Source organism: Chrysemys picta, unplaced genomic scaffold (genome assembly GCF_011386835.1).
Source record: "Chrysemys picta bellii isolate R12L10 unplaced genomic scaffold, ASM1138683v2 scaf387, whole genome shotgun sequence".
Classification (NCBI taxonomy): domain Eukaryota; kingdom Metazoa; phylum Chordata; order Testudines; family Emydidae; genus Chrysemys; species Chrysemys picta.
In genome coordinates this window covers 9850-24756 of record NW_027053094.1, presented here as the reverse complement: position 1 = coordinate 24756, position 14907 = coordinate 9850, and the positions used below count along the sequence as shown (strand labels likewise).

Below are 14907 nucleotides of genomic sequence, written 5' to 3'. Positions count from 1 at the left end.
GACACACACCCAGCAATGCACGGCATAATAGCCAGGACAGTAAATGATTTGGCCATAACCTCCAAAATCCTCAGTGTTGAAAGTACAATTTATCTAGAAAACAATGGGAGGGAGGGGTTAGAGAGTTGCAGTAACCACCTGGATTTCCAGTCTCTGGCCAGGCACATCCCCTTCTCCACAGTTTTCACTGATATCTTCTCCAAACTGGTCCTCCTGATATAATCTGAGGTCACATCCTGGCCTGCAGGGACACTGGCAGGATCTTCACTGTTCCCAGCTGCAGCATCACCCTTGTTATCCTGCCTGATAAGGATCCCGCCAGGGCTCAGCTAAATGGCATGTATCATGACAGGCTCTTTGCTGAGGGCCCTTGACAGCACCCGCACCCAAACCCCTCAACCCCAGCCCCACCCCAGAGCCTGCATCCCCAGCCGAAGCCCTCACTCTCTCCCACACCCCAACCCCAATTCTGTGAGCATTCATGGCCCTCCATACAATTTCTATACCCTGATGTGGCCCGTGAGTCAAAAAGTTTGCCCATCCCTGGTCTAAGGTCACCAAATGTTCGCAGTTACATGGCCCATGAAGCTCGCTTCCATCACTCACTGGTTAAAGCCCCTTTGTGCTTTCTCCCATTCTGCCCCCCAAACTCGGGAGGAGCTCCCTGTAAACATCAGCAAAACGACCTCCTCATCCCAGGGATTGTTTGATTCTTCAATTATTCCCATGTCCAGTAGGCTTGCCAGCTCCTTCTGAACCTGCTGCTGCAATGTACCAGTTCTGTGGGGTGCTTTGCTGGGTGCAGGTTGTGATCCCACAGTGTTAATCTTAGGCAACTTTTGTGAGTCAGGCCTGGCCTGCTAGATAATACCTGGCAGTGACTTTGCAGCACAGTCATAACCTCTGTCTTTTCAGTTACGGTGACCTCTTCACACACCTCAATGCTCTCGAGTGGTATTCAGGCATCAGATCCGTAAGGGGCTGTCTTACAATCCTCTGCACAGAATAGCATCTTGACAACAGCTTCACTATTGTGATGCACTTTTAACAGCCCGAGGTGCATCCCTGCTGCGAGGCCTGTGTACTTTGCAGGTAACAGTGTGACCCCTCCCTACCACCTCGGAAGGCCCCTCCCATCAGTTTTGCAATTTGTACTTTTCCACGAGGAGTAACAACTGCAGCAGATCACCTGCATCAAATGATCACTCACAAGGACAGCAGGACCCCGTTTATCCCCTTGAATTGGGACCAGGACCAGACTGGTTAACTAAAACTTCAGATAATCGGATGAATGGGAAAGTGCGAGGCTGCAACGCCATCTAGTGACCATAACAGATACTGCTCATTTCTGGACCTGTGTGTGCTGGTTGTTGGGTTAATATGGAGAACCGGATAATGGAGGGTCGGATAAACAGGGTTCTACTGTATTGTGCTCATCCCATTCTTTCCGAGCTGCTTGGCTTTTAGTGAGGCTTCGCTTCGCTATTCCAATCATGGATTTAGGGAAACCTAATTTAGGCTCCTCCCTGTGAAGGGGAAAGGAAAAGTGAAGTGCTTCAGTAAGAGTAAACTTACCAGAATGAAATGGTTCCATTTTTTTTCTGTTTCAAAAGGGCATTTGGCTTCAGAATTTTATTTCATTTTTGATGAGATTGTGTCTTTTATGTTGTGTGGCACACAAGCAGAGAAGTTAGAGAAAACATAAAATTCTCTTGCTGGAAGTTCGCAATGTTTTGCTAATTTGTTTCTTAGGAGCCAGAACAATAATGTGTGTGGAATCATCATTACTGTGTATTCTGTGTAGTTATGTTGTTGGCTTCTTTAGGAAATTTGCAAAAGAGGAGCACTGGGAAAGCCTGCCCCCCCCCCATTCCCCCCCCCACACACACACACGCACTGCACATTTGCGGCCCACTGGTGCTGCCTGAGCAGTAGCATTGTGACATCAGAGATAATCCACCCTCAGCACTCCCTCCCTCCAGTTCATTTCCATACTTGGGGAGAATGGCTAGCAACCTGGCTACCATGGCAACAGTTACCTTTGACAACTGATTGCCCCCAGAACATCATCACAGAAAGGAAGTTTGTAATGAAACAGGGCCACATTTGGACAGGCAGGACAGCCTCCTGCTGTGCTCATTTGGGTTTGTCCTGTGATAGGGTCCAGTGTTTTTTTCCAAAGGGCAGTTGTTTGCTACTTTCCATAGTAAGGGCCAGGTGAAAACAAGAGGAAAAATTCCAGCTCTTTTTCTTGGATATTGTTTATCTGCTTCTTACACATTCAGGGTTCTAGCTGAGAACTTTCACTGAAACAGAAGTTGCATAAAATAAGTTTTGTTTTAATACAGTTTAATTTAATTACTTTCCATACTCTGATCAACACGGCACTGAGTGGTGAAACAGAGATTTTCACAAAGATAACAATGGCAATAAACTATATACTGAAAACAACACATGAGTAAGAGCTTCATTGTTTAAATAACACATATATAAAATATTTTCTTTCTATTTAAAAAAAACAAAGGAAATCAACAAACAAAAACCCCTTCCTTTAACATTACTTAAGTTTGCTTTCATCAATAAACTAAACCATAACATAATTAGGAAACACAAAGTCAAAGTTTTAAAAAGGATTAAAAGTTTACAAAGTTTTGCATTCTCAGGTTAGCAAAGGTCATGCTCTCAGAGTTCAAGTAAATTGGAAAACCAGCATCATACATTGCAAGTAGCACCCTGGGCCGGCAAACAGGATGGAACATGGCAGGTACCATTGCTGGAGCAGATGCTGCATGCCAGGGACCAAGTCACGCTCTCCGCCGCACTGTTACAGCCCCTTGGGAATCAGTGATGAGAATGATGTTAAACCTACCCCGGGCCATTCCACCAGCACAGTATAACCACACCCTGTCCTTCCCCTGGATTGCTCCAACCTGCCTCCTAGAGCAGGTGCTGGGTCGGGGAGACAAGGGATGTGTTCTACATCAGGGGAAGTTGCAGTGGGGGAGGTCTAGGTTGGATATTAGGAAACACTATTTCACTAGGAGGATGGTGAAGCACTGGAATGCTTTACCTAGGGAGCTGGTGGAATCTCCTTCCTTGGAGGTTTTTAAGGCCTGGCTTGACAAAGCCCTGGCTGGGATGATTTAGTTGGGAATTGGTCCTGCTTTGAGCAGGGGGTTGGACTAGATGACCTCCTGAGGTCCCTTCCAACCCTGATATTCTATGATAATATGAAGAGTAGGTGTCGAAATTTCATGTTGGAGTTTGTGAAACAGGTGAAACAGGGATTATCACCAAACATCCGGGTGATTGAATCACTTGAAGTACTAAATCCTTCCACTGCACTCAGCAATGAACAAGCTACATTGGCTAATATCTAATTTTTGACGTTGGTTTGTGAACATCTTGGACAATTGGAGTAGCAGGGCAGAGTTTTGCCTATGGTTCGCTGGCCTCATACTCAGGACAACCAAGTTGAGCAGTTTTGGGTTGAAATTATCAAACACATGGATGCCGCTGGGGACAAAGACTTTATTGAACTTGACTTGTTTACTCTTTCATTGATGTCCCTACCTTTTTGCAACACTGCAGTTCAAAGACTGTTTCTCAGATGAAAATAAAAACAAAACTGCACAATAGGATGCAAGAGGAACTTTTAGAAAACATTCTTCATGTTAGGGCCTATATGCAACGACAGAAATTCTCCTGTGAACAGTTTGCACCAACAAAAGAAATGATTGCACTGGTCTCTGCTGAAGTATGACCAGCACCAGACGCGTTCTACTTCCAATAAAGACAGCGAGGGTGAAACGATGCATTTCAGATACTAAAGTAACATACTAATTCAACACAACATATGGAGATTGACTGCCATCATTGAATGCCATTAGAAATAACTATTATATTAATTTTACTATAGTTTTTGTACTACATACATTTTGGTTTCCTTTTGGCTTATTTTATCACTGTCATTCTGTGTTTCTGTTTTAAACATTTACCATTCCTCAATCAGGATACAAGTGCCAGTAGGGGGTGGAGGTTGAATTTGATTGCCATCTCATAGCTTTGTTCCTAAGATGGATAAACTCCTGTTATGTCTTGTAGCTTTTACTTTTTTAATAAATATCTAATTTTTACCAGGTATCTAACAAAAATTTTCATTTATTACTTGCTGTATACACCAATGTGTTAATAACAAAAAAACATTGTTTAAAGAAGGATCGGGCTACTTTTAGATTAGTTTTTAAGTGATATTGGGCCATGAATGCAGTAGAAATCTGGCAACCCCAGGCCAGAAGGTCCAGAAAAACAGTTCAGAAGGCAGAGCTTGGCCGGGAGGCAGAGCAGCAGCACTGAAGAAGAAGGCAGAGGTGGGGAGTGGCAGTAGACCAGAGCCAGGAGTTGGAGCAGCGTGGGAGCCAGGGTAAATCTATAGGAAGGAGTTGCAGGGCCAGACCCAGGATAGTGGATGTCGACATGGCACAAGTAACATGCAGCTGAGAACAAAGAGCAGCTTGGAAAAGCAAGGTGAAGAGGCCATATGCAGAGGGCCCAGTACAGGGAGATGCTGCTCGACGGGAGGGCTTTGAAGGTTGGACTCAGAAGCGGGGGCATGAATCTGATGGGAGGGCAGATGCTGGGGAGAAGGGTCCTGCCACCTAGAGCCTGAGGGCGTGTGCCACTGCCAGAGCAGGTATCTACCAGCACAGGCTGGAGACTTTTGCAGGAGCACCAGATGGGGTAGGAAGGTGCAGAAGGGATCAAGGTCCTCCCACATTTGAATGTGGATGGGCCTGTGAAATCCACCATTTGTCCTGTTGGTATCCAGGGAGTGCTAAAGGACCTCCTCCCAGCCTAAGGGGAGGATCCACAGGTCCGTGATACCAAATAATTGCGGGGGACAACTAATGAAATAACAGGAACAGGAGTGAGGTCACAGGGCTAAACGAAGGGAACCTGACGGGGACACCGAGCATAGAACCCCGGACAGCTCCCACTGCTCCTCAAAGGTGTCAAGGGAGCCAGCGGAGGCTGCCCAGAGGAACTCCACCCAGAAACGTGAACGGATGAAGGAGCGGAAATAGGCCCCACAGTCGCAGGAAATCCAGTTGGCCAACCTCCTCTCCCTCGTTTTGTAGATGGCCATTTTGGCCAGAGCTAGGAGGAGGTTGACAAGGAGGTCCTGCGACTTTGTGGGGCCACGGATGGGGTGTGCATAGATGAACAAATGAGGGGAAAAGTGCAACCAAAAACATAATAATATATCCAAGAGGAGTTGGAATAGGGGCTGCAACTCTAGTAAACATGCACCATGGTCTCCCTCACACCGCAGAAGGGCAGGTATCCGGGACAGGGTAAACCGTGCCAAGTACATGCCCGTGTTCACCGCTCCATGAAGGAGCCGCCAACTGATATCCCTGGTGGGCCTTGGAACCAGGGTGGAGCATAGGCTGGCCCACCAGGGCTCCTCACCCTTTTGAGGTGGCAGGAGGTCCCACCACTTTGTGTCGGGGTGGGACGTGAGGGTGAGGAAATGAAGGATGTGGAGCATGAGCGTGTACAGATGTTTCCTTGGCGCGGTCTGGAACCGAACCGGCTGCAAATCGTGCAGCCGTCTCATGGTGAAAGGGCGGGGGGGCCGGTTGGGTCCACGGGGCAGGGGCCCGACGAAAAGGTCTGGAGGGCCTGGGATGGAGGGTGGGCGGGACATGCCCTCTCGCTGGACCCAGTCGAGGTAGGCCTGAGCAGCGGGTGGCAAAGCATTCCCACACACAGTGCAGATGGCTGTACATTACACACAGGAAAAAAAAAACATCAATTGCTAGGTTGAACAACAGACTGCTTGACTCAGTTTGCCCTGACAATTTTGAGCCCCTGGTATTGGCAAATCATTGCTTTACTCCCAGGGGAGGCCCTCAAGCTGAAGTTCTCCAGGGTCTATTTTCTGTTCCCCCCCCCTCCCCCGCTCACAGAGCCAAGAGAATTGTCTGGGAGTCCTGGCCAATCTGATAGTCTGCAGGGACTGTACAGGGGAATCATAAAGATCGCTGCCCAGCATGGTGACTGTCAGACATGTGAGATTCATACCTTGATTCTTAAGGCTCTTCCTTCCTGTCGCCGTAAGGAGATTTCTTCTCTCTGCTAAGCAGGATTGTGGTGAGTTGCCTGTTTCTGCATTAAAGTTAGTGCTGAGGGCTCAGGAAGGGTTCCAGGGTTCAACTCAAGAACCATCTGGGCAGGAATTCAGCAACTCGGTGACTTGAACTGTTTAGTATTGTCAGAAACACCAAGAGATTCACTTGGTAAAATTGGAACTACAAATGTATTGGAAATAGTTTAGACAAATACTTGTTTTTTAAGATCAGTTCCTTGTCTCTTACTGTGTCGTTCTATCTGTCTCAATAGCTTCTTTTTTTGGGCTGTGCGGTTTTTCCTCTGGTTCGCTCAAGTTTTCCAATTCAGCAAATTCACTGGCATCTTAAGAAGTGAAGTCAAAACCTTTGCAGTGGGTATCTGTGTTACCAGAGGGTTCACAACAAGCATGGGTCACACATTGGCCAGATTCTGCTCTCACATTCTGCCTTCAGTGGGTCACCCCAATTGACACTGGCCTCCCTGAGAGCAAAGTCAAAGCCCATGTGTCTTGGAATCCCCATCTTTCATGCCTGGTCCCAGAACGCCACATGAACTGGGAGTTTCCTTCAGACTCTTTCTGAGCAAAACAAAATAATGCCCTCGGTAGCAGGACCCACTGAGATCAACGGCAAAATCCCAACACAGCCAGGATTTCACTCTAAATCCACATGTAGGGACTTAAATAAATGACCTTATTTACACTGGCCGTGAGCCTCCGGTGTCTTCAACTGGAATCGTCCTATGGTCTCTAAGGATGGGTGAGCTTGTTTGGACCAAAAATAACAACTGACAGGCGTATTGCTGAAATCTCACACTCACAGACTTATAGATTCAGAACAATGAGGATAACAATTCTTTGTGTAGGGAGAGGGGTCTCCGCTCTGTGTGCTGTGGCATCTCTGGTTCTCAAGAGGACGAGAACCATGAAAATAAAAGCGTGTTTGTGGCTTAGAGGAAACCAGGCAGTGTTGGAAATGTCACCAGGGGAGGTCCCAGAATACACAGTGTGTGTGTGGGTGCAGGGGGGAGATGTGCTCTATCCAGACCACAGTGCCATCAGGTCCTGAAACTGGTCGAAATAGGGAACCGACATCCTGCCTAATGCACAGACCAAAGAGGTGTAATGAGGCCTCCTGGGACGGGGAGGTGTCTCAGATTGTAACATAATGTGGACCACACTGTAGCAGATTGTCTCTGACACCATCCCCCATATAGACCACCCTTCATCTGTGAGCAATCCCACTACAGCCTCGTGGTAATATCAGCAATAGCCAACATGGAAAAGCAGCTTCAAGAAGGGGTGTCTGGGTTTTTAAACAGACTGCAATACAATAAACCTTTGGGTCTTTTGAGGAAGAGTTACTCATGCTGTCTCCTTTTTAGTCTCCATGTCCTCTCTCCCTCCCTCCAAGTCTGCTGCTGGGGTTCCCTTCACCCCTAGAGAGGCAGTTCAGACAGATCTCCCTCTTTTCCCCCGTGCAGGCAGAAAGTGAGTTTAACATAGTCAGATATTTCTGTGAGCAGTTGCTGTGGGGTCTGGCACTTGGTTTTTGTCCTGGTTGAGTGGTATCACTGTGTGGCAGTAGTGTGCGTTGTGGGGATGGGGGACATACACAGAAAGGTGAGGAGCATTGGGTGTTGGGTGACAGTCGGGGGGTGTACACAGACAAGCAGGGAGTGTTGGGTGTTGTGGGATGGGGGGCTGTACACAGACAGGCAAGCAAATGCTGGGGGTTGTGAGGGCTGGGAGCAGGGTGTACACCGACAGGCAGGAAGTAATGGGGGTTGTGGGGTAGGCAGGAGGTGCTCATGTACAGCTGAGCAAATGCTGTGGGTGGTGAGAGTGTAGAGCAGGGTGTAGGCTGTGGGGTAGGCAGTGGGTACATGGACAGGTGGATAGCATTGGTTTGTCTGGGGATGGGGATTGCGTGTACATGGACAGGCGAGCAAACACTGGGCCTTGTGGGGGCAGGGAGCGATGTTTACATGGTCAGGCAAGCTGCACTGTTGATTTTTAATTTTCCTTTCTGATTGGTACAAGGCCAGCGCTGGGACCTTTCCTGGCCTTGAATGCATGTGGGTGGGTCTCAGGGTCTCTCTTCTCTGGCAAGCCACAGAGCTGCAGCCTGGGTGTCACAACCTTTACTGTTTTGTTTCCAATTGTTGTTGTTACATAACTATAGGCATTACACCAGTGAAAAGAGCCATTGATCTTTGCTTCTCAGATGGTTCAATCTTCCATTATCCCCTGAGCCTCTGTCCATACTCTCCTTCCCCATCGCAGGGTGCCCTGATTCCGACAGCACGCTGAACGCTAGTGTCTGCTTCATGCTCCCGAGTCATCCCTGGCTCCCACAACCTCCGAGCTGCCCTATGCCCACCACAACTCTTCCTCTGCAGGGGGTGAGGTGCCTCCTGTCACACCTGCTCCCTTGGCTGGGGGGTAATCAGTGACTGTGGCTCACCAGTGAGAATCTCACACACGAGTGGCAAATGCCAGGGCATCTGTGCTGCTTTTCTTGTTGCACCCATAGACACCGCATGAGCTTCGGGGACTGCTACACAGGAACAATTCGCAAGCCGAGAAGTTTGCACATTATATAAGGAGAGTTGGAAACTCTGGGACATGTGAGGGCCTAGATTACGACAGCTACCATGTGCAGGAGCCTCTGGCAGATGCCTGAAACAAATGGGCCACTGGGACACAGACGTTAAACCCAGGATGCTCTGAAACCATTTCTAAGCCAGCTCTGTTAGCCTTTCACGGTGACACTTGTACATACATTCCTCAGTGCAGAGATTTTATGGGCTCAAGTCATTACTTTTCTCACCTAAAACGTTCATCCATGCAGTGTGTCACGGGATCCCTCAGCCTCGTGGAATACCCACCTATTGTCACATTTCTCAGGCACCACACTCACACTGGAATTTCTCCCCATAGGGTTAAAATCACCACTGTCACAAATAGAAAAAAAATTCCTTCAGTAAACTCTGGCTTCAGCGTGCAGGCAAAATGCCTCTAGCTGCCTCCTGAGGACATGTTTGTAGATTCCAAAGCCAGAAGGGACCGTTCTGTTCATGTAGTCTGACCTCCTGCATAGCACAGGCCAGAGACCTGCCATGAAATAATTCATGTTTGAAATAGAGAAGGTCTTTTAGAGCAGTGGTTCTCAACAAGGGTACACATACCCTTAGAGGTGCACAGAGGCCTTCCATGTCAACTCCTCTAGGTAGTTGTCTAATTTTACAACAGGCTACATGGAAAGCAGTAGTGAAGTCAGGACAAACTAAAATTTCCTACAGACATGTTTACACTCCTCTATATTCTATACACTAAAATGTAAGTAAAATATTTGTATTCCAATTTATTTACTTGTACATTCATTCGTACATGGTACTTGTACATGGTAAAAATTAGAACGTAAGCAATTTTTCAGTAATAGTGTGCTGTGTCACTAGGGTACTTTTATGTCTGATTTCGTAAGCAAGTAGTTTTGAAGTGAGGTGAAAGTTGGGGTACGCAAAACAAATCAGACTCCTGAAAGGGATACTGTCATCTGGAAATACTGAGACCCATTGTTGGAGAGAAACATCCAGTCTTTATTTTAAAAATTTTCCCATTGTTAATTACTCTCACCATTTTTAAAGCGTATACCTTATTTCCAGTCAGAATGTGTCTAACTTCAACTTCCAGCCACTGGATTGTGTTAGACCTTTCTCTGCTACACTGAAGAGCTAATGTCTCCCCGTAACACTATAAGGCAGGTTTTTAATTCTTTACTTATTCTGGTGGCTCGTCTCTCCACTCTCCTTCTTGAATTGTGGATACCAGAACTGGATACAGATTTCAACAGCAGATGCTCTAGCACCAAATATAGAGGTAAAATAACCTCTCTACTCCTACTTGAGATTCCCCCAGTTATCATCCCAGGATTGCATTGGCTATTTTGGCCACATGGTAATACTCGGAGTCATGTTTAGCTAATTATCCCTTCACACTCCCAAATCTTGTTCAGAGTCATTGTGCTTCCACGATAGAGACCAGCATCTTTGTCACTCAGAGAAAGCTCAGTGCCTGCAAGAAAGTCTCACCGAAAGAAGCCAGAGATGTAATAGAGGTGCAGACCTGTAGCCCTAAATACCCTTGTGCCCTTCATGTCCATTCTGTTGAGCACAAAGTCATAGCCCAACATGATAATATCTGTTTCAATGTCGGAAACTTGGCTCCTATCCAACATGAACTGCATCGTGGATCAGATCTATGGCCCATCTAGTCCAGTGTACTCTGTGTGACAGTGACAGCCCCAGATGCTGCAGAAGAAGGTGTAAGAATCCCAGCAGTAGGTCGATGGGGGGCAGGGCCGGCTCCAGGTTTTCTGCCGCCCCAAGCAGAGGAAAAAAAAAGGCAATTGGCAGCACTTTGGCGGCAGCTCAATCGCGCCGCTCCATTCTTCAGCGGTAGTTCGGTGGCGGGTCCTTCACTCCCTCTCTTCCTCTTTGGTAGCACTTCGGCAGCAGCTCAAAGAGGAAGAGAGGGTCTGAGGGACCCGCCGCCGAATTCCCGCCGAAGACGCAGACGTCCCTAGTAGAGGACGGAGTGCTGACCATTTCGATTGGCCACCCCACGCACCTCCTTCCTTAGCTGGTGCCTGGAGCTGGCCCTGATGGAGGGATGCCTTAACCATCCTGAGGGTGGCATCGTAATGCCTAACAGCTAGAGATTGGCTAGTGTCATGGGCGTATACGCTTTCCAAAATGTTTATTTCACTGTAAGTATTGTAACTGGATAGTCTTGTGTTGTCAGACAGGGAGAACACATTCTTGATCTGCTCTATACCAGTCATCCCTCTGAAAACCCTCTACCAGTCAGTAATTTATAGACTTCTCTCATAGCCCCTCTTATTCATCTCCTTTGTAAGGTAACAGTCCCAGTCTTTTTAACCTCTCTCCATATGAGAGTTTAACCAGGCCCTTGATCTTTCTTCTTGCCCTTCCCTGAACCCCTCTAGTTCTGCAATATCCTGTGTGAAAAGGGTGCACCGTGCCACACAGAGGAGTCTAAAGAAGGGTGAAACATTGACCTACTGATCTCATGGCATTGTATTTTCTGTATGATTCCCAATCGCACTCCTCTTGGACCCAATGTTTTGCTGAGTTTCTGCCATGCTTGCACTTTGAGCAGGGTTTCACAGAGCTGTGTACCGTGTCTTGTACTGAATTCATACAGTGAAATTAGAACCTCATAAAGTGTTTGAGGAGCTCAAGCTTTTTCCTCTAAAGTGCATACAGAGTGCAGATATTTACATTGAAGTTCATCTGGCATCATGCCACCCATTCACCTGGCTTGGTTAGCTCCCTCTGAGGACTCCTCTTTACTTCAATATGACCTAAGTAATCTGGTGCCATCTCTAAATGTCCCCACTGCACTGCTCACGCCCTTTCTAGATTGTTACAAACTATAAAATATTTACCATACTATTTGTTATAATATGTATAACCCCCTTCATTCTGATTCCCTCCTTTCACAGGCACCTTGAGCATTTCTGAGCCTGATAGATGCCTCGACCATCTCATGGCAGCTTTCAACGTCACCCTCTCTGATCCTTCAACATTTATCCTAATGGGCATCCCTGGCCTGGAAGCTGCTCATGGATGGATTTCCATCCCTTTCTCTATGTTCTACATTATTAGCCTATTTGGAAATGTTATGGTTCTGTTTGTTGTAGGCAAAGAGCAGACCCTGCACAAGCCGATGTACCTGCTGCTCTGCATGCTGGCGCTCACAGATATCGGCATGTCTACCTCTGTCATTCCAAAGGCACTGTGTATATTTTGGTTTAATTTGAAAGGCATTACTCTGGTTGACTGCCTAACCCAGATGTTCTTCCTTCACACAGTTACCATAATGCACTCAGCCGTCCTTGTGACAATGGCCTTTGATCGCTACGTTGCCATATGTAACCCTCTGAGATACACCACCATCCTCACCAATGCACGAATAGCTAAGCTAGGGCTAGTGGGTTTGATAAGAGCTGTTCTCTTTGTTCTGCCCCTGCCCCTGCTCCTGAGCAGGCAGCCATTCTGTGCCAACCGCATTATCCCCCACACGTACTGTGAGCACATGGCTGTGGCAAAGATGTCATGTTGGGACTTCACAGTCAACAGGATATATGGCTTGGTGACAGCATTTGTTGTCATCGTGTTAGACCTGATGCTCATTGCTCTGTCCTATGTTCTGATCATCAGGGCTGTCCTCAGAATCTCTTCCACGAAAGCCCACCAGAAAGCCCTTAACACCTGCACAGCCCATATCTGTGTGATGCTGATGTCTTATACTGCCCGCCTCTTCTCCTACCTGACACAGAGGTTTGGTCAAGGAATCGCTTCCCATGTACACGTCACCTTGTCTAACTTCTATCTCCTTGTCCCCCCCATGCTCAACCCTATCATTTATGATGTCAAATCCAAAGAGTTTCGTGACAAAGTGGGTAAATACACCTGCAGAAGGTGATCGCTGGAGGCCACTGACTTTAAAGCTGTGTGACAAGAGGGGGAATGATATCTCCTTATTAATCAAGGGTGCTATGTCCCAGTTTGGCTGAGCTCAGCACTGTGGAAGTTCAGAGTCCGAGAAGCTCCTCACACCTAACAACTTATCCCTTTCTCACTAAGCACTGCTGTCTCCATTGCTGAGTTCCCTCTCTCTGACCTTCTTTCATTGTCACCCGTCAGCCCCACACACTCGCCCCTTCATTCGGCCTTTCTGTGACTACCAGACTACCAGAAGATACTGCACTTTTCTGACAGAGGGTGGGTTTTCTGTCTGAACAGGATTCTTGATCATTGGACAAACTGAAGCTACACTGATGAACCAGACTATTATCTGGACAAAGACAAAGAAAGAAGCTATAATGCTGAACTTTTTTGTCATACATACAGTGATACAGTGAGCAACATTTACTGTGGGAATTGAGGACATTCTTCTAGAACTTCTTGGTGAGAGGTGTGAAACTATATTTTTGAACCGGACTAATGTGTTAAACTATCTTATTGCCTTTGAGTCACATTGCTTACCACTTTGTGCAGCCAATTTTTGAGTCACTTTCAGTTGGACCTTTCAAAAGACACACTAACCATTCCCGTTGTCCAAGATATCAAGAGTAAGTGTCAAAATTTCATGTTGGAGTTTGTGAAACAGGTGAAACAGGGATTATGATCAAACATCTAGGTGATTAAATTGCTTATAGTAGTACGTCCTTCTGCTGAACTCAGCCCTAGATTGGCTAATATCTCATTTTTGCCATTGGTTTGTGAATACTTTGGACAATTGGCGTAGCAGTGGAGAGTTTTGCCTATGGTTCACTGGCCTCATGCTCAGGACAACCAAGTTGAGCAGTTTTGGGTTGAAATTGTCAAACGCATGTTTTTGTCAAGTTCAGCTGAGAAAACAACGAAAGAGCAAACAAGACAAATTCAATAAAGTCTTTGTCCCCAGCGGCATCCATGTGGCAGAGCAGCAGTACTGAGGAAGAAGGCAGAGGTGGGGAGTGGTAGCAGACCAGACCCAGGAGTTGGGGCAATGTGGGAGCCAGAGCAAAACTGTAGCAGGAACTGCGGGGCCAGAGTTGGGTTACTGGATGCAGGCCGCGGCACAAGTAACACAGCAGCTGAGAACAAAGAGCAGCTAGGAAGAGCAAGGTGAGGAGGCCATATGCAGAGGGCCCAGCATAGGGAGATGCTGCTTGACAGGAGGGCTTTGAAGGCTGCACTCAGAAGCGGGGACATGAATCTGATGGGAGGGCAGATGATGGGGAGAAGGGTCCGGCCACCTAGAGCCTGAGGGCGTGTGCCACTGCCAGAGCAGGTATCTTACCCACGGTATCACCGCATTGCAGGCTGGAGATTTTTGCTGGAGCACCAGATAGTGGGATGGGGGGGTGCAGAGAAGGGACCATGACCCTCCCACTTTTGAGAGTGGATGGGCTTGGTCAATCTGCTTTTTGCCACAGGTCTGAACCCCTTCCCTTCCCCTTCACTCTGAGGTTATGCCCCCGGCCAGGCCAAAAACTGGAGCCCAGGCCAGGTGAAAGCAGCCCAGGACCCTGGGAACCTGTGGAGAAGCGGCAGAAGAGAAGCCCCATGCCCATGTCTCTGCCCCCTGGGGCAGATGGAGGGTCTGCAGCTCTCCAAAGCTGCCAACCCCTGGCGGCTCACACCATGGCCGCACTGCAGCTCTTCAGCCACTGAGGTCCTGCATACAGGCCAGGCCGTAAGCCACAGGCAGGTCAGTGTAAGAACCATGCAGGCATCTGTGGGGAACCGAGGACCCTCAGTCATCTCTGAACAGGGCTTTCCAGGGGAAGGGACATGTTTTGGAAGCTGCTCTTGGCTCCCCTGACCATCCCCAGAGGCCCAGGCCATCCAACCCGGATCTGGTTTCCAACATGGCTGATGAGGGGTATTGGGGGGAAAGGACGGTTAGGGACAAGAACACTGAGGGGACAGAGCCTTGTGGCCCTCCCACTGGGGATTGGGATGTGTGAGGAACAGACTGTGAACTTATCTTATGTCCCAGAGATAGCTATCTGTGGTGTTTCCCTGGTCATAGGTGAGTTGACACTCATAGGGAAGCCAGAGGAAGGGGAGAATAGGAAGAGTGCCAGGAAAACAGAGGGGGTAGGAGCTGGGGGGATAAGGGTAGACAGCTGAATTGTGCATGGTCTGAGGGGGGAGACCTGTGGCAAAGGGATGAGACCTGGCTGTGCTACTACC

The 14907-nt window shown here is 47.9% G+C and overlaps 1 protein-coding gene across 1 annotated transcript; it reads left to right on the top strand.

Annotated features, from left to right (window-relative positions):
- Window positions 1-11707: 11707 nt before the first annotated feature.
- Window positions 11708-12646, top strand: LOC135978679 (olfactory receptor 52E2-like). The gene has a single exon (XM_065579535.1). The coding sequence runs from the start codon at window positions 11708-11710 to the stop codon at window positions 12644-12646; it is 939 nt and encodes a 312-aa protein (XP_065435607.1).
- Window positions 12647-14907: the final 2261 nt, after the last annotated feature.